This window comes from Rutilus rutilus, assembly GCF_951802725.1.
Source record: "Rutilus rutilus genome assembly, chromosome: 3".
Taxonomy (NCBI): domain Eukaryota; kingdom Metazoa; phylum Chordata; class Actinopteri; order Cypriniformes; family Leuciscidae; genus Rutilus; species Rutilus rutilus.
The window spans coordinates 5,115,917-5,141,649 of record NC_140211.1 but is presented as its reverse complement, the minus strand read 5'-3'; the positions used below and the strand labels follow the sequence as shown (position 1 = coordinate 5,141,649).

The window sequence follows — 25,733 nt, the reverse complement described above, 5'->3', positions numbered from 1 at the left end:
TGACTTCAGTGGTTTAACCTCAATAGTATGAGGTGACGCGAGTGCTTTCTTTGCACAAACAAAACATAAATACTTTTATTTACAAAATACTATTCTCCAACGCGTGTCCATAAGAAGACCACAACAAATTACTTTAATGACGTCTTGACAAACTTTCTAGGGCTTGAAAGAGGTAGTTGTGTAGACTGTCAATGGATGGACAGAAATCTCTCAGATTTAATCAAAAAGTTATATAATTAATGACAAAATTTTCAATTTTGGGTGAACTATCTCCACCCTTCCCTCGGGTAAAAAAAAATAAAAAAAAATTGCTGCATTGCGCCGGGTGTGTGATAGGACCCACAATCTTCTTTTATGTCGAATTATGGGCGTCATTATTTTAAAGAGTTTCTCCTAAATCGGCAAGTGAGGAGCTACTTTTAGCCTTAAGATTTTATGTGAATACTGCCCTAGATCTTAAAGGGAACCTGTTTTTTATATATATATATATATACAACTGCATTGTAAACAAAAAGCCTGGTCGGTTTCATTCAGATCACATAAAGCCAAAATCCAGTGAACTGCAGATCCAAAGAAAACACTTCAGCACTGGTAGATCAGTCAAAGTGAATCGACTGGACAGAAATCTCCAGCGATTCTGTTCTAACGTTGCGTGTGAAATGTCCCGCTCTGATTACGACAGTCTGGGGAAACGCTCACTCTCCGCTGTTATGAAAACACCGTGAGTCGTTTGGAAATCGAAGTACACTCTGCAATTATCAGTGATCACAGGACTCCTTGTCTAATTCAATTCAAAACAGAGAGAAAGAGGGATAGAGCAAAAAAAGAAAGAAAGAAAGATGGAAACTGGGAAGACAAAATGCAACCGAAAGAAAAGATACCAAAATAATAAATGAAACTGCAATGACATTTTGTAAGTGTTAAGTGTTCTTTTCTCTTTCCTGTCTGAGGCAATTGGTTGTTTCTCAAGTCGTGCATGTGAAGAGGAAGCCATGACGTTAAAAACCCCCACTATTTAAAAGATGTTAATGATAAGGAAACTCTGAGACACAGGTTAGAACTGATTCTAAAACTATTCCTGTCACGCTGATGTCCTCAGCTGCGGCATTCAGACTTCAAGACCTACAAGACAGTCCATGTGATTATACGCTCTCTATCATTGAGGTAAGGCTTTTTAATGTCTATATACACTCTAAAAAATGCTGGGTTGTGTTAACCCAATGTTGGGTCAAATATGGACTAACCCAACGTTGGGTTAAAAATTTAATTTAAAAATGAACAAACCCAGCCGTTGGTTTACATTTTTAATGTAACCAATGCAATTTGTCCATTTTTAAATTGCATTTTTTAACCCAACGTTGGGTTAGTCCATATTTGACCCAACATTGGGTTAACACAACCCAGCAGTTTTTAGAGTGTATATATATACTATAAATGGGGTTCTGCAATGTGCCAGGCACAGAAGAAAGTATGTTGGTATTGTTTTCTTGAGAATAAATTGGACTTGGTGACTGTTTTTTTATTAGTATTATTAATAGTCTATAATAGTCACATTTCTAATGCGTATGCTTGAAATGTTCTTCTTTAAGAATATTACAACATTTAGCATTGCTACACAAGCAGAGCATCTTATCAGTCGCTAGACAATAAATGTGTCTAAAGCGTGGTTAACACTTTTGGCAGGAAACGTTTCACAGAATAGGCAATAGTAGAATATCAAAGATTAAAACACAAATGACTTATAACACCAATTTTATCCAAAATCCTAGTAAAAAATAAAAAATAAAAAAAAATTAGGTCACCATAAAGATAAAAAAAAAGGAGCAAGAACTGCAACATAAGCACAATTTGATTGAGCAATGATTCCAGTGCAACAGTTTGTGGTGTGCTGGGTAAAAAAAAGTGCTAAAAGACAGCACGCATTTCAGTGTTGCTTCAGCCTCTCGAGCCACGAGTGTCGCGAGGGGAGGACTGGCCATCTGAAGCACCCACAATGTAATTCCTAATTGTGAGTAACGAGCAAATAAACAAATAAACATTACCGTATAGCAGCAGATTAGCGTGCATAAGAGAAAGAGTGAATGTTTGTGAATATAAAACATTCATATTAATCATATTGTGAATAACTTGGTTTCCCAATAGACTTTCAGTAATTTCACTTGTGTAAGAAAATGATTCATAAAAAAAGTGGGAAATTACCATCCTTGAACAAGAACATGGCAAAACTTGTGGCTTTCACTCAAGCGTGTGCTGTTGTTAGGACAGTGTCAAATAAAATGAAATATTATGACTGTCCTTGTATTGAAAAGAGCTGTAAAGATTACTCAAAATTCTATTTGCCGTGGATACCAGGAAAGGCTAGGCAAATTATAACGTATGCCAGTCATTTATTAATGTTAATGATAAGTACAAAAATATTTTTTATTACTTTTTAATGTCATTTTTATTTCTTTATTGTTTTATAGTGTTTATCATTTTTAGTGTTAAAACTTTCTCAGCACAGAATGAGCTGGTGTGTCATGTGTTTTGTATTGCGGACCGGGGACCATGGGCTGCTGAGTGCCAGAAAGGCCAGGGCCACTTTTTCCTCCCCCGAGTATCGCTTTAAGATGCTGTGTGAAGTTAGAGAATGTTAACAAATCTCCAAACCCCTGCATTGTGTTGTTGTGCTGTACCCGAAGCAAGAATACGCCCCAACTGCCAATACGATTAAAAGTGTTTTGCTGCAAACGAAAAAAGGAACTGCTCTTTGTGTTGGGCAATATCATCACCACTACTGCAAAAACAGCTAAAGACTATTTATAAAGATGGATGCATGGATGGATCCCAGACAGCAACATTGTGTCGGCCCAGATCCGGCCCACATCTGGCCCACATCTGGCCCACGTTCAGTGTGGAATGACGGCCCTTGGGTGGCTCACTCCTGTTTGCCAGATCTGGACCACAAGCAACCAATAGCAATGCCACATGTCAGCCAAGAGCAAAGAGTAAACCAGAACTGGGCCTTCTCTGAGCCACAAAATCTGTGTATATTAAACATAGCAATCTCAGCCTTAACAAGCCTGTTATGGTATTTGTGGAGTTGTTTAATCCTCCTACTGAGATCTTGAGAGATTTAATATCTTCTTTTCTCCTCAGTTGATTTCATCTAAAGCTGTGGCTGAAGTCAGTTGTAGTTCTTGTGTTTCTGCTCGTCTCTTTTTCTGTTCCCTTTTTTCAGTTCTTCTGCTTGTTAACAGGCTTGGTTTTTGTGGCTCAGATAAGGTCCAGTTCTGGTTTATTTCTTTGCTCTTGGCTGACATGTGGCATTGCTACGGCCTGCTTGTGGCCCAGATCTGGCAAACAGGAGCGGGCCGCCCAAATACCGTCATTCCACGCTGCATGTTGGCCAGATCATCATTCCACATGTGCCAGATGTGGGCCGGATCTGGGCCGACACAATGTTGCAATCTGGGATGGATGGAACCAATGGCAATCAAATAATTATCATCATATTTTAGTATGTTAATAGTAATCACTTGGCATACACTTATTTGACCTCTTTAGTCCAGATCCAGTTTTAACACGTTGGAACTAACTGTATTTATAAGCTATAAATATTTTTCCCAGTGTATTTTTTTACATGTGCGTTTGTTTATCATTTCTTTGCCGGCAAAAGGGAAAGTGATCTTGGCTTTATTTTGAATTTCCTTCTCTCGGTTTACTTTCTTTACACAGCAAACACAAGAAGCAACAATCAGCTTTGAATCAAATGGCCACTTTTGTTCCTACGGAGATCCCAGTCGTATCTGGAACACCTCCATCTGTCGCTGTGCCCGCCTCACCTTCCGCACTACCCGTCTCCCATCAGATCGGGATTGCAATCCTGGTCATCGCCTTCGTGTTTGGTTTTCCCGGCAACCTGTTCGTGGTGTGGTCGGTCCTGTGTCGGGTCCGCGTCCGCTCCGTCACCTGTCTGCTGATTCTGAACCTGGCCGTGGCTGATGCGCTGGTGCTCCTGAGCGCACCGCTGTTCATCAGGTACCTGGCGGGAGGGAGAGGCTGGGAGTTTGGAGGCACCGTCTGTAAGACGCTCCATTACCTGTGTTGCGTCAACATGTACGCCTCAATCTACCTGATCTGTCTGATGAGCATGGACCGCTGGCTGGCCGTCACAAAGCCGTTTCTGTCTCAGAGATTGAGGACCAAGAAAAGGCTCCTGTCTGTCATGTTGGGCATCTGGACGATGGCTTTTCTGATGGCTTTGCCCATGCCGTTCTATCGGTGAGTCCGAGAGATTTTTTTTCCCAGTCACTACAACAACACAACACAAATCACACTTTGAATTGAGCAATAACAAGAAGCCATGCTATTGTAAACATAAAGGGTGCTGCATGATACTCAGCACTGCAGATTCATATGAAAGCACAATATTACGATAGATCCGATTGTCCAACACAGAAGTTGACATTCTCACTTCCAAGGCATTCAAAAGTGAAGAAGGGTTATGCGCTATTAAGATGCTAGATGTCGCTATATCGACAAACCAGAAACGCCATTGGTTTCAATTGCTTCCCTTATGCATCAGGCCCTCTCAAGTGCCTTGAAACGCTCAGCTTTGTTTGATGCGTTGACGTAATTTCCACTGAAACAGGAAGCTAAGGCGGGACAAATTGAATGGCTCCTCCCCTTTTCAAATAGCCAATAGCGTTTAGCTTCCCTCACAGACTGTAAGTCGTACTTGCGCTGATGATATGTTGGATTCAATAGTAGAGGTGTGAATAAATTCTGGCCATTTCATTCGTAACCAGCGCACAGTTGGGAAACGGAATAAAACTTGAGCGTTAGAGCAACAGAACTCACCCATATTGCTCCGTGATGTGTCAACGCTCCCATCCGCTTTGGCCAGGCTTTTTTGACACTTTAGATTCTAGAGAGCATTTGATTGGACAGAAGATGTGATGAGAAGCTGAAGTCCGCGATGATGTCATAAAAATCAGTGATCCATTTAGCGGAAGTGAGAGACTGTACGTTTTGAATGCTTATATCTTTCTAAATGCAAATTTTGTCATTGTTTTGGAACACACCAGCTTATGCATAACCTTAAGGCCTTATAACCTTAACATGTTCATACTAAAAGCTAAAAAACGTGAATTTTGATTTCAGGGGTCTTTAATGCTTTGCATGTATTTGTAAAAGCAGAATGATTTTATTCATAATCCGAGTGCAAGTGCTATGAATCAATGAAATATTCAAAAAACACTTCTCCACAATATAAAACATGTAACATGCAGACAAAAGTACATTTGCGGGGATTTATTGCAAAAACCGGCCCCAAGAATTATGTACAGGGCGGCCCATCCTTCAGGCGACACAGGCAGTCTCTACGGGCCCCATCCTGCCTGGGGTTTCTTTACGGTTACTGTCAAAAAAAACATTATTTGTTCTCCACTGACAAAATGCATTTGGCTCACGGACAAAGGTATTATCTACAGATTTCAAACCTTCCTCAAAAGTGCTCAAGTTGTCAGAAAGGTACAAAATAGGTCACAGAAGTGATTACTTGACTATTTGAACTGCTTCCTGTGTTAAAACCACGTTTGAATAGCAGGAACAGCTCTTCTGTTGCCGATTAATTCTGGGCAATGAATTCAAAGACAGTAAACCTAAAGGCCTATGCAGTAATTAATCCTAACTACTCAGGTACTCTCAAAAATCACTCGTTGGACTAATTTAATAAAAATATGACATGCATTTCCACACAGGTGATACAATTTATTTGAACTTAAACTCGATTAATTGAACTGATGAGTAAAATTCATCTTAATTCCGTGTGATCACATACATTTTTATTTGACGTATTCTGTGAATTTTCCTTGAATGTAATTCACTCCTGCTGATCCAAACAGTGCCGGGTTTTTTTTTTTTTTTTTTTGAAAGCATCTTTAGCCAACTATGGTCGCAGGTTCCATGGAACTCTGTTGGTCATGATGGAACTTGCAACTATAGCTTTTGAGAAACGCACCCCAGATTGGTTTCCTATGGAGAGCTGTGTGAGTTTTCTGTGTTAATGTAACAAAGCCTTGTTTCCTGAAATCACGTGACTTTGGCAGTTTGATAGGTGCTCCGAATCACTGGTTCGAAACTAATGATTTGCAAAGGTTTTGAAAGCGTCCATCACTATACGTAGACTGTAAATGATGTGTTGGCCCTGACTGGAATTTCAGTTAACACTAATAGTACTGATGTCCAGTTTGCAAATTAACCTTTCTTTTGAACCGGTGCTTTGCTCAAGGGCTATTCAGTCATTTCCTGCTGGTATTGAGAATTGAACCTGCAAACTTTGAGTTACAAGTCTGATTCTCTAACTTTTAGGCCACGATTGCCCCACCTGAATGTGTAGACTTGGAATTAAGCCTTTAAAAAATAACATTAAACAGTAAAAGGTTTAGTCTTCAGTAGCCTATTGGAAATATAACAGTGATCCGATGGCATTAGTTCAACAGCAATAGGAGTTCTCTCTTGAGTCAAGAGTCTGTATTTTGTTACAGCTCCCGAGTCACCAGTCAACACGATCTCATGAAAGTGCACATATATACCATGCATTTTATTTCTTGTGCCGTTTATATGCCAAAAAGGTGGTAAATTCGTGGTATAGATACGCACTTGCACCAGTACACTGAACTGAGGAAACAGATGAGCTGCTGATATGAGCACATGTGATCTGAGCACTTGACTCGAATGAGGGAGCGAAATGAACAGGGTTTTTATTGTTTCTCATAGTTTATATCAAAAGGTCATATGATTAAGATAGCTTATTCACTTTATATGCATTTCACATCATTATTGGGCGCTTTAATAAATGCATATACGTGACGTCATTGCGTGCATAAGTAAACAAACTGGTGAATCTGTTTTTTTAACCAGTTCAACTGTCTGAAAGAAGAAGTCCAGATTGCACCTCCCATCACTATTCGATAATAAATATTACACTTGCTCACATGCTATGTGTATCCCTTGCAGTATGCAAATATATTCAGTAATATTTTTTGCTGCATGACATAAACTCAGTTGCTTATAAGAGCAACATACAGCGTAGTTTCGTTTAATGTGGCCTCAGAGCCTAACCACACACTCTACTCTTCAGCTCAATGGGAACCACAAAAACCAACGGCTTTGAAATGTCAGTATACACTGCCTAGTTTCACTAAATGCAAGGCAAGGCATTTATCACATTTATTTTATTTACCACATTCATACACTATGGTAATTCAACGTGCTTTACACAGGAAGGAATTCAAATAAGAACAAAACAACACTTCTTGTCTCAAAAAAACAAAAAAAAAACACCAGTGTGTCATATTTTTCACAGCTGCTTGTTTTACTGTAAGATTTTCCCATGTTGATTGTACTGTGTCTGTGGACAAAACTTGCAACAAAACTAATTAATGTAGTCTCAAGACAAAGGAATTAAATTAACTTAGCATTTTACAAATTTAATTTAATGTTCTATTTTTGGCATCACCTTTTTGATTTTGATGATAGTTACTTGTGAAAGTTACTTATAGTTAGCCGAATGTCTAAAGTGGACCATAGAAATAAAGACTTTTTTTTTTTTTTTTTTTTTGTGGTTTGACCCATTTCAGAGGCGGCCACAATTCCAATTCAAAAATATTCAGAGCTATAGAAATGTTTCTTCATATTTTCAAGTGACACTTGCTTCTTCTTTCTACAAGCAAAGCCTTCTTTAGTATCCGTTTTATACATAGCCATAATTTAAACCGTCTCCTCTGACTTATCTCTCTCTCTTTATATGTTGACCTCTTTCATTTGTTGTTTGCACCGACAGTACCGTGAGGCCGTACCGTCCAGGTGTGCCCATCTTCGTGTGTACACCGTACCACTGGGAGAGCAGCACTCATGAAATCTTTCAGTACCTGTGTGAGACTCTGCTGGGTTTCCTCCTGCCCTTCACCTTCATCCTGTTCTGCTATATCTCGGTGATCTGTCGGCTGCGTAGCACCATGTTCCAGCGCAAAGGAAGAGGAAACTTCCTCATCCTCCTCATCATCGCTGCTTTTATCATCTTCTGGCTGCCGTATCACCTAATCAACATTTTACAGGTGAGTAACACACACTGTATGATGCCATTAATGCTGCCTTTATCCAAATTATCGTAAATACGAGTTTCCTGGACATGAACGCCCTCTCAAGTCACATTACCCAGAGATGGGAAGTAACGAAGTACAAATATTTCGTTACTGTACTCAAGTAGATTTTTCTGTACTCAAATAGTTTTACTTTACTTTTTATTTTTGTGCCGACTTTGTACTTTTACTCCTTACAATTTAACGCGAATATCCGTACTTTTCTACTCCTTACATTTTACAAACTTGGCTCGTTACTTTAGTTTCAAATAATTTCAGTGGAGTTACCGTTATTATTTGTCGCGTCATCAACCCTTCGCAGGGAGTTTGATCGACAGGCGATCTGCCCAATCATAATCCGCCATTTTGTCCGACAAAGCAGTCAGGAGAGTTAGTAGATTAACATTGGAGGATTTAAACTTGAAAAACGAAGTGTACCGACATCTTTTCAGGTAAAAACAACATTCCTTCTTATGTTCATTCATGTTTATTTGATGCTATAAATAACTAGAAGGAAGAGATGATTGGTTCACGAGCAGCTTTAAAGGAGAACTCCGGTCAATTTTAACATTGAGCTCATTTTTTGGTAAATTTGGAGTGCTGTCAGTACAGAGAACAACGACAAAAATCGGATTTTCCTCTTACACACCGTGTTATCCTCTTTTTAAAATGTGCACCCTGTTGACTTAAATGGGGCAAGTTTTAAACCTGCTTTTAGCCTCTTAACATCCTTGATGTGTCATCACAAGTGCCCAGCCATGTGAGTGATTCCTTCAGAGAGAACACGGTGAATCTGACTGCAATAGATGTGAAAGATATGAATAAAAGTGATGTTAATTCAGCCAGCGCACATACCTGTATTTACTTCCTGTTTTCGGTCGAAGTCCACAGTAGTCGATTGTCGAGTTCACCACTGTTGCTTAGTTACCTATGATCACGTGCGTGAACTCGACAATCGACTACTGTGGATGTTAAAATTGACCGGAGTTCTCCTTTAACTGAGGCTCTACAGCGATCTGTCAGACACATTAAAGAGACACAAAACGGTATTTATTGTTTAAATTTATTTAAAAAATGACTAAATTTGAAAGGTGAGAATTTGTTTCATATAAAAAATAACCTGGTCTGTCCTGTCTGTCAGTGTGTTGTCAGTGTCCTCTCTGCTCCGCGATGTATATTTCACTGCGTGAGAACATGGTGTGGCGTGAGAGTGGCGTCGCTTGTCGGACATAGCAACAGTAACTAAAGGGAACTGAAGGGAATGGTTTGGCAAAGACCGATTGGCCATCCATTTAAAATGTAGGCAATGGCTTATAAAGAACCTTTTTTCCATATCCACTTAAGTTTCTCAGCTTGCACTCCAGTAACATTAGTGTGGTCCTGGTAGCTTTGCATAAAAAATGGTTGTCATTTGCAAGGCTACTTTTACTTTTATACTTTAAGTAAATTTCCAAGCCTGTACTTTGTTACTTTTACTTGAGTAAAGAAGTTAAATCAGAGTATTTTTAACACAAGTATCTGTACTTCTACTTGAGTAAGAGAAGTGGGTACTTTTGCCATCTCTGCATTTACCACTAGGAAGCTCTGAGATAGTTATGATATCCAATTTCCTGAGTCGTGTGGGCATTAAACTTTAAACACTGCATATTTACATACATGATTACGAATTTGAAGTGTATTGTATGTTTTTTACACAGAGAAAATAGCCTGTATTTGACCGAAATTCAAATTCCACTCTAGATAGCGTGATGAATGTTTATATGGTTGTCAATGTAGTCTCCCTGAAAAAGGAAACAAATATTTCAAAGAACATACATAAACACTTGTTGCGTTTACCTCAATCTCTGTACTATAAGAGTGTAAAATAACCAATCAATGTTGCACAAAATAACCATGAAATGCATACCAACTTGCATATAACAACATTGCATTCTCTTTATGCACCAATGACCCATATTATTTTTGCTGACAAAACAAATAAAGAGATGAGCGTCAATTGGCATAAAACATTATATCCATCCTGGTACACACAATAAACAAGATAGCTTGCATCACTATGTGTGACACTTAAAAAAAAAAAAAACCTATAAATCAGATTAAACATAATACGCACAGGTCATCTGTACTCAAATAATTTGTACTCAAAGTGCATATCAATCTCAAAACATTTCAGTTAATATGATAACACTTTACACATTATCAGTTTAATGAGGTCATGACACATGCCATCAGGAATTTAACACTGACAATTCAGCACGCAACCCATTAACATTCACTCATCCATGATACTAACTCAAAATAAGAATAAACCAGTGTTAAGAGATAAAAGTATCATATCAAACTCATCTTAACATCATAATAACACTGTATTTTCATCATACGAATTGTTAGACAACCATCAAACTTCACATAGAGACCATAGCATTGAAATTAGACGTATATTATATGTAGGTCTATATTGTTTCTGTCTTAGAACACTTTGATTATTAATCAAAATAACAAAATGTGTTACAGTGACGATAAAAAGAACTGATATTGAATGCATCAGTTTGCTTTCTCACATCACTTGCTTTAAATATGCAACTTGCAAACGAATGCATAAAAGAGACCAGCTGGATATAAACTATTGTAATGGGTCAGGCTTGCATGTGTTTTTGTCATATTGTTTTAACCGTTTGAGTTAATGTTAGTGTCCTCTTAGCCTCGACGGCAAACATACTGCTATTCTCCACTATGCAGCATTTAGTCAACAAATGAATAACTCACTGTATAACGATATGAAAACATGTAGTGTAGTGTCAAAACAAACTATACAAGGCGTCAATGTTTCCCCTCTAGAGGCCGCTCTCGTACTGTATAATGACCCTTCTCAGCTGTTCCAGCAACAGACGGAAGCCGGAAAAATATCGGTATGGATTTTTGCCGATTACCAATTGTTCCAGCAATCGGTGCCGATTAATAGGCAAAATCTTAATATTTTAATATCTTAATATAATTGGCGTGGGGAGACCGCATATAAGCCAGTCTCTTCCAGTCACCGGAGAGAGAGGGCTGAGACTCGTGGGTATTTATTAAATCAACTCGTACATAACAATCGCGCCACATGCGCATCAAACTCAATACTCATTCAACAGATTCAATAACTCTGCGATCTCCGTGTCACTCGATCAGAGTCCTCCGTTTGCCAGCCCACGAGTCCTCAGCCCTCTCTCTCCGGTGACTGGAAGAGACTGGCTTATATGCGGTCTCCCCACGCCAATTACTGCAACGAGACACAGGTGTAAGTCATTTTGCACTTGACCTACTTACCGACGCTCTTCTCCCCGCTCTCTCTCCTGTCGCAGACCTCGCTGAACCACGCCTCCCCCGCCACATTGATGATAAAAAAAATAAAAATTTGTCAACATTATGGTGATTAGTGTTTATTTTAGTTGGGCAGTTTGAGATTTTTATGCCAGTTTGTGGTCTTTGTAACAGTGTTTACCAAAAAAAAAAAAAAAAAAAAAAAAAAAGGCCAGAAACAAAGATGATCAGATGATATAGTTTTCAGTATCATAAAGTAGAATAATTCACTAATCTTGTCCCTGACCAAAAGTGGTTATTTGTTATCAATACATTATATTCACCAACAATATTTTCTTGCCACAGAAATACTTACATATTCAGAATTTTGATTAAGACTGTGGCTGGAAGTCAGTTGTAATCTTGTTGTCTCTCTTTCCTTCAGTGATTCTTCTTGTTAAGGGCAGGTGTTCATCACTAATGGTTAATCATCACTTAATTAGAATAGAATAGAATAGAATAGAATAGAATAGAATAGAATAGAATAGAATAGAATAGAATAGAATGAGGCATTTATTCATATGTACTACTGTACACCCAAAACACTTTACAATCATATCAGGGGATCTCTCCTCAACACCACCAGTGTGAAACGGCAGCCACAGAACAACGGCGCCAGTGCGCTCACCACACACACACACACACACACACACACACACACACACACACACACACACACACACCAGCTATAGTGGAGAGGAGAGAGAGTGATCGAGCCAGTTCAGTGGATGGGGATAACCACACACACCACAGGGTGAGCGCCCCCTGCTGGCCTCACTAACCACACACACCACAGGGTGAGCGCCCCCTGCTGGTCTCACTAACACCTCTTCCAGCAGCAACCTGGTTTTTCTCAGGAGGTCTCCCATCCAGGTACTAACCAGGCTCAGCCCTGCTTACGGCCCATTCACACCGGACGCCGAAGCGACGCTGAAGCGGCGCGGAACGGAGGCCGCTTCCTTTCGGCGCCCATGTTAACCTATGGTGTCGTTCACACCAGACGCGGTGCGCCGCGGCGCGTCGCGGCCAGCCCGCGCCGTGAAGCGCCAGTTTCGGCGTCTGGTCTATTTTTTTCGCGAGCCGCGAGTGATCCGCGTCCATTCCGGCAGGAAGTCACACCAAGAAACACGAGACATCCGGTCAATTGTCAAAATATAAGCAATTTTCTAATTAAAATACCGCGAGTATTAACAAAAAGTATTAATACAAGAAGTGTACAAACTTCTTGGTTACAGAAACATGGTGTATTCATTTTATGAGGTTATTTACTTACCCATGATGTAAAAAAATAGCTCTGAATAAACAACAACTGAGCAGAAGCGCTTGTAGACCGCCGCGGAGAATACGCGTCTAGTGTGAACAGGCAGGCGCCGGACCGCGCGTGATTTTCCGTTCCGCGTCGCTTCGGCGTCCTGTGTGAACCAGGGGTTAGCTTCAGTGGGAAACTTGGGCTACAGGGTGATATGGCTGCTGGCTAATTAATCACTTAATTATCTCATTAACTTTAACACTTCTTCAGAGTAATTTTAACTCTATGAAGAGTGGGACCATATGTACTCTGAGCAGAGTTAATTTATGTCTGGGGATTTCGGGGATTTATAGCCTACATTACGTGACCTCACAGGTAAACATTCAAACTATATGTTTCCCTTATATTACACTATATTGGACCTGAAGCACATAATTAAACACATTCTTATAAACTGATCACAAAACGGCACTTTAAATTCCCAGGAGAATTAAGGAAGTGTCTTGTCATTTTACGAGATACAGCCTTGTGAATACCTAATCCCTGTTGTTCAGTCTTCATGTGTTTTTAAATATTTGGATCTCAACGATAGTTTGGCTCAATTTGAAATGTTTCCCAGATAACAGACATACATTGCAGAGATGTCGATTTGATTTTGATTTTTTTGTGTGTTTTCTGATCTGCAATGCATCTTTTCCTGTCAGGGGTTATAACATATAGACATTTAAAAAATGTAAACTGCTTTTTTACTTTTTTTTTTTTTTCAGATGTTTGTATACAACAGACAGTTAAAAGACATCTTGGAGATGTATGTGTGGTATCTGGGTTCATTTCACCTGTTGTCCACAAACACGCTTACTTTGATCACTTTTAATACATTATTCAGAAGGCTCAGTCTTCCTTTCATGCCAATGGTTTTCTTATGTGTGAAATACAGTACAAAGTATGTACATTAATGGTACATTTTCTCACATTTATGTCAGTGTAGCGGTTGTTCCTCTGCGTTGTGTTATTTTGGATGTTTTGAATAAAAGAATTTTCCACACTAAGCTGGTTGTGCAAAAGTTGAATTTAATTACAATGCCTGTGTGATAAAACACATAAACAGACAGGCACTGTTAAACCGCAGCTCTTTCACCTGTTAACCACAAAATACATCTTTAAATATACCAGTAAGTTAACTACAGAAACCAGTAAATGCAATGTACAATATATATTAATAAACTAGAAATATATATTTAGTATGCGTACCAAATATACACATCTATCTATATATATATATATATATATATATAATTTAATCGAGACGCTATCCGCTTAGCCACTAACACATCTCTCACTCGTGATGCACACACCCCGCCGCCATTTCACGCAATGCACTATTCTCTCATTAACAGCACACAAATAAACTCAATTTAACAAGTTAATGACTCAAACTAATAGTCAAATATAACATCTTAATGAATACTCTTTCACAATTGATTATTTAAACCTGACATGAACACTTATAACTCAATTTAACATCAAGTGCACGGAGCTCATGAAATCGTACCTCTCCTCAAGAGACATTGCAGGAAAGAGGACGAACCTCCGATAGAGAGCCTAAGTCCCTCCCCTTCCGGTTGACCACCATGGGACCTTATTTCGGAAAAAATATTGTATGGTGGTCAATGGCGAGAGACAACTAATATTTTGATCTCGTTTGAATTGTGCCCTGAATTACACATATGATGTTTGTCAATTTAAAAGATACATTTTAAAGTCAAGAAAGTCGCAGCTTGATGTAAAACTGCTGAGGTATAAGACTGTGAAAATACGTAATTACAGAGACTACAGACCCAAAAGGCGCACATGTGATGTCATACCTTTTCTCTCAATGAATGAAGCTAACTTTACTGAAGCTAACGTCTGTCATTTTTTCTATAGTCTTACGTTATAATCGTAACGTTACGCCGTCATGCCTGAGTGTTTTGTACCAGACTGCACACATACAAGCAACGGATGGTGACGTACATAGTGCGAGACGAAAGATGTAGTTCATTGAGCGATTTTCACAAAACTAAATGTTACTCTTCTGTTTTATGACAAACTGCGACTTTCTTGACTTTCATAATTATCTTTTAAATTGACAAACATCATATGTGTAATTCAGGGCACAGTTCAGACGGAATAAAAAGATAAGTTGTCTCTCGCCATTGACTTCCATACATATTTTTTCCGAAATAAGGTCCCATGAGCCGGAAGCGGAGGGGCGGGACTTAGGCTCTCTATTGCACTGCTGTTTGAACCTCACTCCTACGTATGACGTCAGCTGACGTGCACACTGTGATGATTACGTTTAGTAAGAGCACACAAACTTCTTTTAAAATAAAATGCCCCAAAACAAATAATACAAATAAATACAAATATAAATGAAATGGTTTATAATCTGGTGTAACAACATATCCCTGCTACATCAGCCTATTTCTCTTTCTTGTTGGTCTTTTCCCACAGGTGATTGGTATGATGCAGGACTACCCTTCTCTTTTAGAAGCGGCAAAAGTTGCCCGTCCCAACGTGACAGCGTTTGCATTCATGAGCAGCAGTGTGAACCCCGTCCTGTACGTGTTCACCGGCAGCTCTCACATCCGTCATGCTGGTCTGGGCTTCATGGCCAAACTCTTTGAAGGAACCAACTCGGAGTCAGTCTCCAGCCGCACCAGGTCCAGCCGCGGATCTAATGCAGAGAGCTCCGTTTTCACCAAGCTGTCCGTCAAGCTGAGTCTTAAAGGGGACGGGACAAGAGCTGAGACCCTTGGTGGTGAGGAGGAGACTAGAGCAGACATGCACAACAGAGACGAGAGGAAGACTCTGACCACCCTGCATTAAAGTGCTTTCATTCCCCTGAAGTCCATTTCTAATGTTAGTAAAGGTTGTTGGACTCTCATTATCTCACTGAAATAATATCATCTTCTGCTGCTGCTGCTGCTGCTGTTTCAGAATAAACGTGTCTTTTACTTTCTCTGTCTAAATACTTGATTGTGATTGGCTGAAATGCGGACATTAAAACATTGTTATTTTTTTTTTATATATTTTTTAGAATCCTTCTCTTTGTGAAAATTAATTATATATAAATAATCCTGCTGTTTTCTGTTTCTTTTTTGTTGGTGTGTAAAACATGAACACATCTGCATGTAAACGCATCCTCTTCACTCATTTGTTTATGTACAGACCACATTTGGACAGGATGGACAATATTTACATCTCTGACGTGAAACAGAAGGAGAAACAGTGTTTCTGTTCAATAACAGTGTGTTATTGATGTAGTCATATTTTATTACATTTCATTCTGTCTTATTCATCTGTTTTATTTCTTTGAGCTTGACTTAAAAAAAATACAAAAAGAAACTTTTTTTTTAAAATGTCTGTCTGAAATATTTGTAAAATGTGTCAAATGAATTTGTCATTGTTATCACAGGAAGGAAACTGTAAATATTTGCAATAATACATTTAGACAATTAAAGTTTAATTGGGTTTATTAGATGGTGTTGTTGACACATTACTTTATGTTTAGCACAAAAGGATTCGATAATTTATACTTCACTCCATTTAGAATAAACAATTTTTCATTTAGCTGAGGCACATACTGTTGGTACTCATTGATTCACATTCATCCAGTCATTTTTCTAATGTAAAGACATGATTAATACATGAAACTCAATATAAGAGAGACAAGTACAGAGATCATTAAAACACAAATGAGGAATTTAAAAAAACTCTTCAGTTACATGAATTATCTCATGATAAAACAAAAAGTAAATTGTATAAACACGTATCTAATGATGAGTATATGATGCCCTTTGACCCCTTATACAATTCTATTAATTTTAAAGTTAGTAAACACAAAATAAGACAGAAAGAGTTTGTAAAAGCAAACAGTGATTATGGCCGTTGAGGCTCTAAAAATGGATCAAACACCCAAATGAAACACATGAATCAACAGACATCCATACAGTGGAGGAAAACAGACCCTCAAAAGAATAGTTTAGACAATTTACAGCTCAATAACAGATTACTGAAGAATATATTTAAACTATTTAAACAAACATCTGAGCAGAAGATTTCAGTCTTTTTTTTTACCCTCAGGCATTGATGGAAGAAACAACGCTTTTTGAAACTTTGAATCAATTGAACCAATTGCTTTGCCAAATGATTTTGAAAACACTCCCCAGCCCACATGTGTTTGACCTGGTCTATCTAACTGGGGCCCAGACAGTTTTGACCTCAGTTTCTATGTAGGCCCCACATGGGTTAAACAGATGAAATGAACACTTCTCAGTGTGTACACTAGAGGGGGTTACATGTAACTGAATCAGTGTTGGAGTAAATGAGATAAGTAGATGATAACAAGCAGAATCACTGAAGGGAAAATGAACAGAAAAATAAACAAACAAACACAAGAACTAAAACTGACCTCCAGGCACAGCTTTAGATGCAATCAACTGAAGATAAAAGAAGACATTAAATCTCTGAAGATCTCAGCAGAGGAGGATTAAACAACTCCACAAACAGCATTACCAGCTTCACTATTTACTAACAAGATTTACTTTATATATGTCAGACGTATACATTAGTTCTTATTGAGAATTAACAGAGGTTTAGATGTTGATGTTTTATGGAAAATAATAGTTTGGCTTAAAGTCACCATGATGGTGATCAGTGTTTGCTTTAGTTGGACTCATGACCCTTAACGTTTTAATGTTAGTTTTTCTCTGGGTGCCTCAACTTTGTGTTTGTAAAGCACTTACAAAAATATAACCTGGTTATGGTTTGATGATGACATGATCATGAAGTAGTAGCCTGATTCACTGGTGTCATCCAGAGTCTAAATCTCTGATTATATGCTTGATTTGTACCTTTAGTATTGGTGATTGTAAGCCTGTAATTTCACAGCTTGAGATCCAACAGCAATATGAACGCATTCAAAAATACATTGTGAATCAGGCCACTACTGATAATAATTTAATTATCAAAACTTAACCATGATGACCTGGCTATAACAAATGTGTTTTATTAACGCAAAGTTGCAAAAGCCAAAGAACACCAGTTTTAAAAAGTGAACACTAAAAATTTACTGTTTAATGTTATGTTTTAGTGTTATTTTTCTTTATTCATTTTCATAATAATTTCATAATGTATTTTGTGAAGTCGGAGTATGTTGTACATGTGTGCTGATGAGCGATATGGGATGAGCTATATTTTGCATTCAAGTATGTGTGCAATGTAACTGTTCCAATGATGATGATACTTCAAATGTGTACAGTTGGCATATTTTTTACAAGGAAAGGAATGTTTTTCAACTGATTCAAAAGTACCACTAATGTATACACCGAGGGATAGTTTCTTAATATGGAAGGTGGATTGTGACATGTGTAAGCATGAGGTATACGTTACATTTTAAACATAAGCAACATGTTTTTCTACCTTACAAGGAAGTTGTAAGTCCCTCAGTGGTGTATAGAAGCTCAATCCTTACTGTACTGACTCAGAGAAACATAAAGACATGATGGGGAGAGGGAAGAGAAACTGAGGCATGAGGGGGAGAGAGGACATAAACCATGATGGGGTGAGAGGACAGAGAAATGGGGAAAAGAGAAATCTGGAATGAAGTCCTTCTCACCTATAGCCTTATTATTCTATGCCTGTTTCTCTCGTATGTCTGACACATGTATAACATAATAAATAGAGATCTCTTGGCAAAAGTAACTGGTGTAGCTTCCGTGATTCAACAATAATGGGGAAAAGCATGATTTTCAAATCTACATGTAGCACCCTGCTAAATTTATATATTGTTTATTTTGTGTTCTGTTAACAGAAATACAATATATCCTGAAATATGGGCCAGTTCAATTGTGCCTGGTGTGTAATACATTTTTGTATTAATACGTGTTAATGCAGTTATAAAGTGGATGTGTTGAAATATCCTCTGTTGTGAGTAACCTTTGAACCCTGTCATTTTATTTTGTATTGGGTGGCCAGGTGTCAGTTTTGTTTGTTATCCAATCAGTGCCATCCAGAGAGCAGTTGGGCAACTTATCGGGTTGTTGAGGGGGCGGGACTAAAAAGTAGAGCGAGACTGAAAACAAGAGTGACAAGGAAAAAAGAACCGGAGAGATAGCTACGAGCAAAAGTTAGTTCTAAGTCCTGTATGATTGATATATTACTGGTCATCGAAGTTAAGAGCCAGGGGGGGATTTTTTTTTTTTTTTTTTTGTCAGTGTGTAACCCTGTTAAAACGGGAGAGTGAGCTTTGTTTTGGAGCTGGTTAAATGGGTCACGGAGATTCTACTGAAGTGAAACTAACGCCATAGCATTGTGCGAACTGGACCGTACATGAAATCACAGACGTAGGTTGATAAGAACTGTAACTCAAACGTCGTTTGGAAAACCACTTTGCCACAGAGTTTCTGAGTGAGTATGGACATTGTGAACTAAAATGAAATTGACATTTTTGGACAAGATATAGTTAAGCTCATTCGATTTTGTGAACTTTTGGCTAGTGTGCGTCAGATGTTGCCACCCATGTTGCTGCAATAAGGATTGCTAATGTGACGTCATCATGACGTATTCCCAGTGGTGAACGCAAAGCATTTTGGGAATCCGCGGCACAAACATAAGGCGCCAAACTTCATTGCATGGAGGGAAGAACGCAGTGTTCAAGATGCCTGCATTTTGTAGGATTATATTCTGTTTTTCACACTAATTTTTCATTATTTTCATGCCAGAACACTTGCCTGCTATGCCAGCCTGGCCAAACATACCCATAATTATTTGCGTTCTGAAGAGGTTGCCGCCCATTTGGTCACATGTCTTAGCGATCTCTATAGATGTGCTCAGGATTCGCGCTGCAGGCCGGAGGTGTTGCGTTTGCACATGGACGGACGGAGCTTCAGGACGGGTTTCTTCATTGCGTATCTCACCATTGGACGGAATGGTTTGGATAGACGGTCACTATATATATATTCTACTACCGAGGAATCGTGAGTACAGACAATATTATTTGGAAAGGTTTCAACTGAGCTCCAATAAGCGCGCCAACGTTGTGGTACCACAAAACTGAGACATAAAAGTAGAAAAACCCCGGGGTATTGTTCATTGTCATTTCATTTGGAACATGAGGACATTTTAAAAGGTTAACTCACCTAGTTCTGAAAAAAAATATATAAATACATTTTGAGTATAACATTCAATCGTTGTGGTCTGATATTTAAGTGTATGTGATTGATTGTGATTTTAGTTTCTTTTTTTTTTTTTCAAATAAGGGTTATAGTGGCTAAGTATATGTGCATGGGAGTTTTATGCTCACAGTGGAAAAAAAACAAACGAACACAGTATAGCTATATTTAAGCTAACCAGGCCTCTCTACACTTTAGCAAGAGTCGCATGCCCGAAGTTTAGTTGCTGTGAATACATCCTGATTTTAAATTCTAGTAACCTCTCATCAATTCATTCCCCATGCACATGATAAATCCTTAAAAAGTGGAATTGTGAAGGAGGGTTACATACAAAAGTCACGAGTCCAACTATAGCAAATGCAAACCATCGTGACTTAAAACGAAACATTCATTAAAACATCAACATCTTAACCTCTGTTAATTCTCAAGAACTTTTGTAGATGTATTACAGAAATTAAGTCAAACTGGTTATTAATAAGTGCAATAATGTGTAATGGCTGGAAGTCAGTTGTAGTTATTGTGTTTCTGCTCTTCCCTTTTTTCTGTTCTTGTTGTTTCTGTTCTTAATAAAACCACTGATGGTCAATCATCACTTAATCACTTAATTATCTCATTACCTTCAACACTGTGTTATTGTTATTTTAACACCATGTAGTGTGGACAAATATGAACACTGAGGGAGTTCATTTAACACTAGGGATTTTGCTGTGTAGTGTTGTCATAAAAACACATAATTCCCAGAACATCACACGTTGTCATCTCATAACTACGGGAACTACGACATGGCATAAATGCAACACTTGATAGGTATTCTGCATCACTGGTTTGTAACAAGTGATTCACAATGGTTATAAAGCTTCACAAACCGTGAATCGAAAGCGACCATCACTACCCTCAGGTACAACTGCCTACTGAGGGTGAAATAACTGTATGTAAAATTACTGCAAACCAAGAGACAAATGAGAATAAAGGAAGTGAATACATACATTTGTTAGGAAAGGTATGTATTTCCTTTCACTCCTAATATCTGCTGCAGATGAAGTTGAGTTTGTCGTGTTCAGGACGGCTGATCCAGCGCTGATCTCCTCTAGACTGAACTGCTCCAGATCTCACTGCAGACACACAGTCCTCCTCTCCTGGAGCCCAGTTCTGATAGCACACGGTCTCTCCGATCAACCAGTACCAGATGCCCAAAATACGGGAGTGACGTAAACCCAACCACACCGCCTCAGTAGACGCACGTTTGACCACATTCATCACCTCCTCCTGCATCTCGACTGAATGAACCGAGACCAGATCCGTATAATTCTGTCTGCAGTATCTCAGAGCTTCAGGCCACGTCAGATTCTCTTTGATCAGAATCAGTTTATCTGGACACAAAACAAACCACAAGCAAAAACTAGAGAGAGACTGATCAAAAACAACATGCAGAACAAACACTGTGGAGGAATCTGTCATGTCAGACATGTAGCGTGAACTTTAAGATATCTGGAGGTGATGGATGGATTGTGTGTGTTTGTGAGGATCTGCTCACCTTTATGACATGCAAAAGGATTGTCTTGGTTGTCGCAAGAGATTTCATACCATTGTCTCAGAGCGTTCGAATTGAGAACTGCACAGTTTTCATTTCCTCCAACATTATTAGGTTTACCAGAATCCCAGTATCTGAATGAGGAGTCACTCTGATCTGACCACTGCCATGAGTCTCTGAACAGACCGATCCAGACATCATCAGATCTGTGACTATCATTGATGAACTTATGAACCTGTTGACTCTCATTCTGGTTCCTCACACTGACCAGATCAATGTGATTCTGTCTGCAGTAACTCTGAGCGTCTCTCCACTTCATCGTCTGATCGACAAAGACGAGTCCTGTGTTCACTTTAAGAAAAACACATGGAAACAGATTCAAGAATCAGTTTGTTCATTATTCTTACATTGCGTTATGGTTTTTAATGTGAATAAGAGCAGCGAAGCATCAGAAACTCGTGTCATTCAAAGACTGTTTCTACAGCTGATGATATATTCAATATTCATACTTTTAAGAATTTTGCTGATAAAACATTAATTAAGATTTGTGAATTTTCTTTATACAGTATTTCCCCATTATGATTTTTTTTTAATATGTTACTCCAAAAGCAAAATCCCTGGTGTTAAAACAACACGGCTCTGTGTTTATATGGGAACCACAGCAGGGTGTTAAAAGTAAAAGAGTTGATTGGAAAATTAAGTGATTAAATGAGTGATGATTGTTTGATTATTGAAGACACCTGATGATAAAGAGCAGAATCACTGAAGAAAAGAGAAACACAAGAGGCTTGTTTGACTTCATACAGCTCTGCACAGACCGATCGGTGGCTGACTTGAGCAGTGGTTAGAAACTGTGTCCGACTTGAGACATCGGATATTGGAGATCGACTGCGGCTGGATGTAACCGATCGGTGAGAGTTGCCGTGTGCAGGAGAGGAGGAGCTGAAAATGGAGACGTGAAGTCGGACACTTTCTGCTTCCTCTTGTGACGCTTGTGCTGTGTTTGCATACTTTACCACAGCTGAAGTGAAATAAATGCAATATTTGTCAAATACTTTTCTATTCAATACTTTATGAACTACTAAATACAGCGTCTGTTTGTACACGAATAAAGTTCAACATAAGCCTATACTCTCAATTAACAATATAACGTTGCGACTACATGAAAATAGCGTTTACTGTTATTAAAAACAGACTTGTGAGCATTAGTGGAACTGAAAGTGTGAGAAGAAACACGAAACACACGTGATCGTTGTCATGCAGTGGATTTGGCCAATCGTGGATCAGTTGTGTCGTCATCAGAGCTCGTGGATTCGGCCAATCGTGGATCAGTTGTGTCGTCATCAGAGCTTGTGGATTCGGCCAATCGTGGATCAGTTGTGTCGTCATCAGAGCTTGTGGATTCGGCCAATCGTGGATCAGTTGTGTCGTCATCAGAGCTTGTGGATTCGGCCAATCGTGGATCAGTTGTGTCGTCATCAGAGATTGTGGATTCGGCCAATCGTGGATCAGTTGTGTCGTCATCAGAGCTCGTGGATTCGGCCAATCGTGGATCAGTTGTGTCGTCATCAGAGAACCATAATATAAAACTCATGGCTTCCAGCATGCATTGCGGTCTGAAGCATGTGACCATTATTGAGATGCATATGCTGATTCTTGATGTCTAATTTTATTTTAATTGTGCTATGTCTATTTGTTGATGTATGTTATAATTAAATTCAAGCTGCGTAATGATAAGAGTAATGGCTGGAAGTTAATTGTAGCTCTTGTGTTTCTGCTCTTCTGTTTTTTTTTCTGTCCTTGTTGTTTCATCTGACATCAGGTCAATCATCTCTTAGTCATTTAATAATCTTATGAACTTCAACACAGCTTTAACACCCTGTAGTGTGGACACATATGTACACTGAGGGTTGTTCATTTAACACTGGGGATTTTACTGTAAGTTGGAAGTGTGACAAATATCCACAGTCTCCTCTATATTCATGAGCACATTAAAAAGTAGCAGCATATAGAACTGCATTCCAGTTTTGTACAGTATATTGTACATCGTTTTATAAATGAATGTTTATTGGGATTGTATGAAGCTACACTTACTGTTAGATGAACTGCAGATGAAAGTCAGGCTGATACCACATGACACATCATGCCATTCTCCATTTCTCATGAAAGCACACCTCTCAACTCCACCATTAGGTTGTCCAGATCCCCAGTTCAGATAGAGCGCAGGTTCACCTGAAGACCACTGCCATTTATCAACACTCGTCCTCTTCAGCCCAATCCAGATATACTGAACACCTCTATCATTCACACTCTTCTTCAGCTCGTTCATGTCGTTCATGTTGTCAACGGTGGCCAGATCTGTGTAATTCTCTCTGCAGAATCTCTGAGCTTCAGTCCAGGTCTTCAACACGTTTATAAAGTGATACTGACGCTGAACACACTCAGATACGGAGCAGAGAGCTGTGAAAGAGAGCGTTTGATTTAATGCTTTTCATAACAGGGTCAAACCTGATGAAACTATAAACCATAAATAATACAACAAACACACTCACCAATGAGAAGAAGAATCAAATATAGAGTTTGGTCCATTTCTGAGGAAGAACAAAAAAAAAAAAATTATAATCTTATATTCATCTTATTAAAACATAAAAGATTATTAAAACATAATCTTAAGCATATAAACATAACTCAGTTCATAATCGTTGAGACAATATTAACATCTGAAAGTCTAATTGTGTTTGAAGAATGAACATGTTCTTACTTTAGAGGTCGTGTGTTTCTGTCCTGAGTCTGATGTTTCTGTCTGCAGATTTAAACTACGTGATTATTATATCTGCTCTCATCCCTCATTCAGCTCATCACGTCATTTGTGTATTTCTCTAAAAACCCGTTTCATATTTTACTTCCTCTATATTGTATTTGTCCAACTCTTTCCCCTTATTTGCATCTTGACGTCTGTGTCAGTCTGTATCAGTCTATGTTAATATGGACCTTGTATGGAAAATTGTATACATAAGAACATTCATAATTTATATTTTAACTTTAATAACTAAACAGTTTCTCTAATGTTATTGCTAGACTGTATAACTTGTGTTACATCCCTGTTGAATTTGACATGTGTGTTTGTGTTTCTCTGTTTTTGGTCACTTTTTATCTGTTTGTGTGTGAACTGAACAACCCACTAATGATCTGATTGATGAGGGTTGAGTTCATGAAGACTGGTGATACTGGTTACTGAGAGCCTTTAAAAAAAAACCTGTTTGAGACTCCAGTCAAAGAGAAAGAAACGTGTGTGAGATGAAGTTTGATTATTGAGAGAGAGTTTGTGTTGAGAAGAGGGATAAAAAAATTAAAAAAAAGATGAAATAAAGGAAAACCGACAGACCTTTGCCTTTTTTTCCTGTTCTTTATTTTTTGGAGGAAAACGAGATAACTTTTTTTTGCACTTATATTTCTTCTTTTCTTCTTCTTCTGAGAGCCGAGATCACTGTTGAGGAGGAGACACGACAGACATTCACAACAGAGACGAGATAAAGACATTAAAGTGCTCATATCATGCTTTCATTCCCCTGAAGTCCATTTCTAATGTTAGTAAAGGTTGTTGGACTCTCATTATCTCACTGTAATAATATCATCATCTTCTGCTGCTGCTGTTTCAGAATAAACGTGTCTTTATTTCCTCCGTCTAAACACTTGATTGTGATTGGCTGGAATGCGGACATTAAAACAGTGTTAATTTTTTAGATTTCATCTCTTTGTGATTTTTTATTTTTTATTTTGTTTCATTTCATACTCCTGCTGTTTACTGTTTATTTATTTGTTTATAAAAAAAAATGAACACATTTGCATGTTAACACATCCTCATCACTCATTTGCACATTTAGATGTTCAGGATGGAAAGTATTTCTCTGACGTGAAACAGGAGAAACAGAGTGTTATTGTTCTAGTCATATTTCATTACGTTTCATTCAGTCTTATTCATCTCTTAGTTTCACTGAAACAACAAGAAAGTCACACTATAATTGTGTCTTTAATTCAGAGCTGGATCCTTCAAAGTCCAGGAAGGTCGAAGTGAATGTTGTTAAATGAGACTCTCTAACCTAAGTCCAGGGGCCTCATTTATAACCGTTGCGTACGCACAAAACAGGCCCTGAGAGAGGCGTACGCCACTTCCGACGCATAAGTTGTGATTTATAAAAACAAACTTGACGGGAAAATTTGCGCACCTGCACGCAAACTCTGACCCATGCGTATACGAACGTTTTGGAGAT

The 25,733-nt window shown here is 38.5% G+C and overlaps 2 protein-coding genes across 3 annotated transcripts; one reads left to right on the top strand and one right to left on the bottom strand.

Moving 5' to 3' along the window:
• Positions 1 to 1,004: 1,004 nt before the first annotated feature.
• On the top strand, positions 1,005 to 16,239 carry ltb4r (leukotriene B4 receptor). 2 transcript variants are annotated; one of them, XM_084404710.1, is made up of 4 exons: positions 1,005 to 1,164; positions 3,718 to 4,263; positions 7,829 to 8,102; positions 15,211 to 16,239. In XM_084404710.1, the coding sequence occupies exons 2-4, from the start codon at positions 3,752 to 3,754 to the stop codon at positions 15,583 to 15,585; spliced, it is 1,161 nt and encodes a 386-aa protein (XP_084260836.1). In that variant the 5' UTR covers positions 1,005 to 1,164; positions 3,718 to 3,751; the 3' UTR covers positions 15,586 to 16,239. The 2 variants fall into 2 exon arrangements, with proteins under 2 accessions (XP_084260836.1, XP_084260837.1); XM_084404711.1 differs by lacking the exon at positions 1,005 to 1,164 and adding an exon at positions 1,891 to 2,008.
• Positions 16,240 to 18,816: 2,577 nt separating this feature from the next.
• Positions 18,817 to 24,380, bottom strand: LOC311287713 (ladderlectin-like). The gene is made up of 2 exons (XM_084404745.1): positions 23,557 to 24,380; positions 18,817 to 21,813 (listed from the first exon to the last, which is right to left on the bottom strand). Exons 1-2 carry the CDS (start codon positions 23,798 to 23,800, stop codon positions 21,386 to 21,388), a joined length of 672 nt encoding a protein of 223 aa, XP_084260871.1. The 5' UTR covers positions 23,801 to 24,380; the 3' UTR covers positions 18,817 to 21,385.
• Positions 24,381 to 25,733: the final 1,353 nt, after the last annotated feature.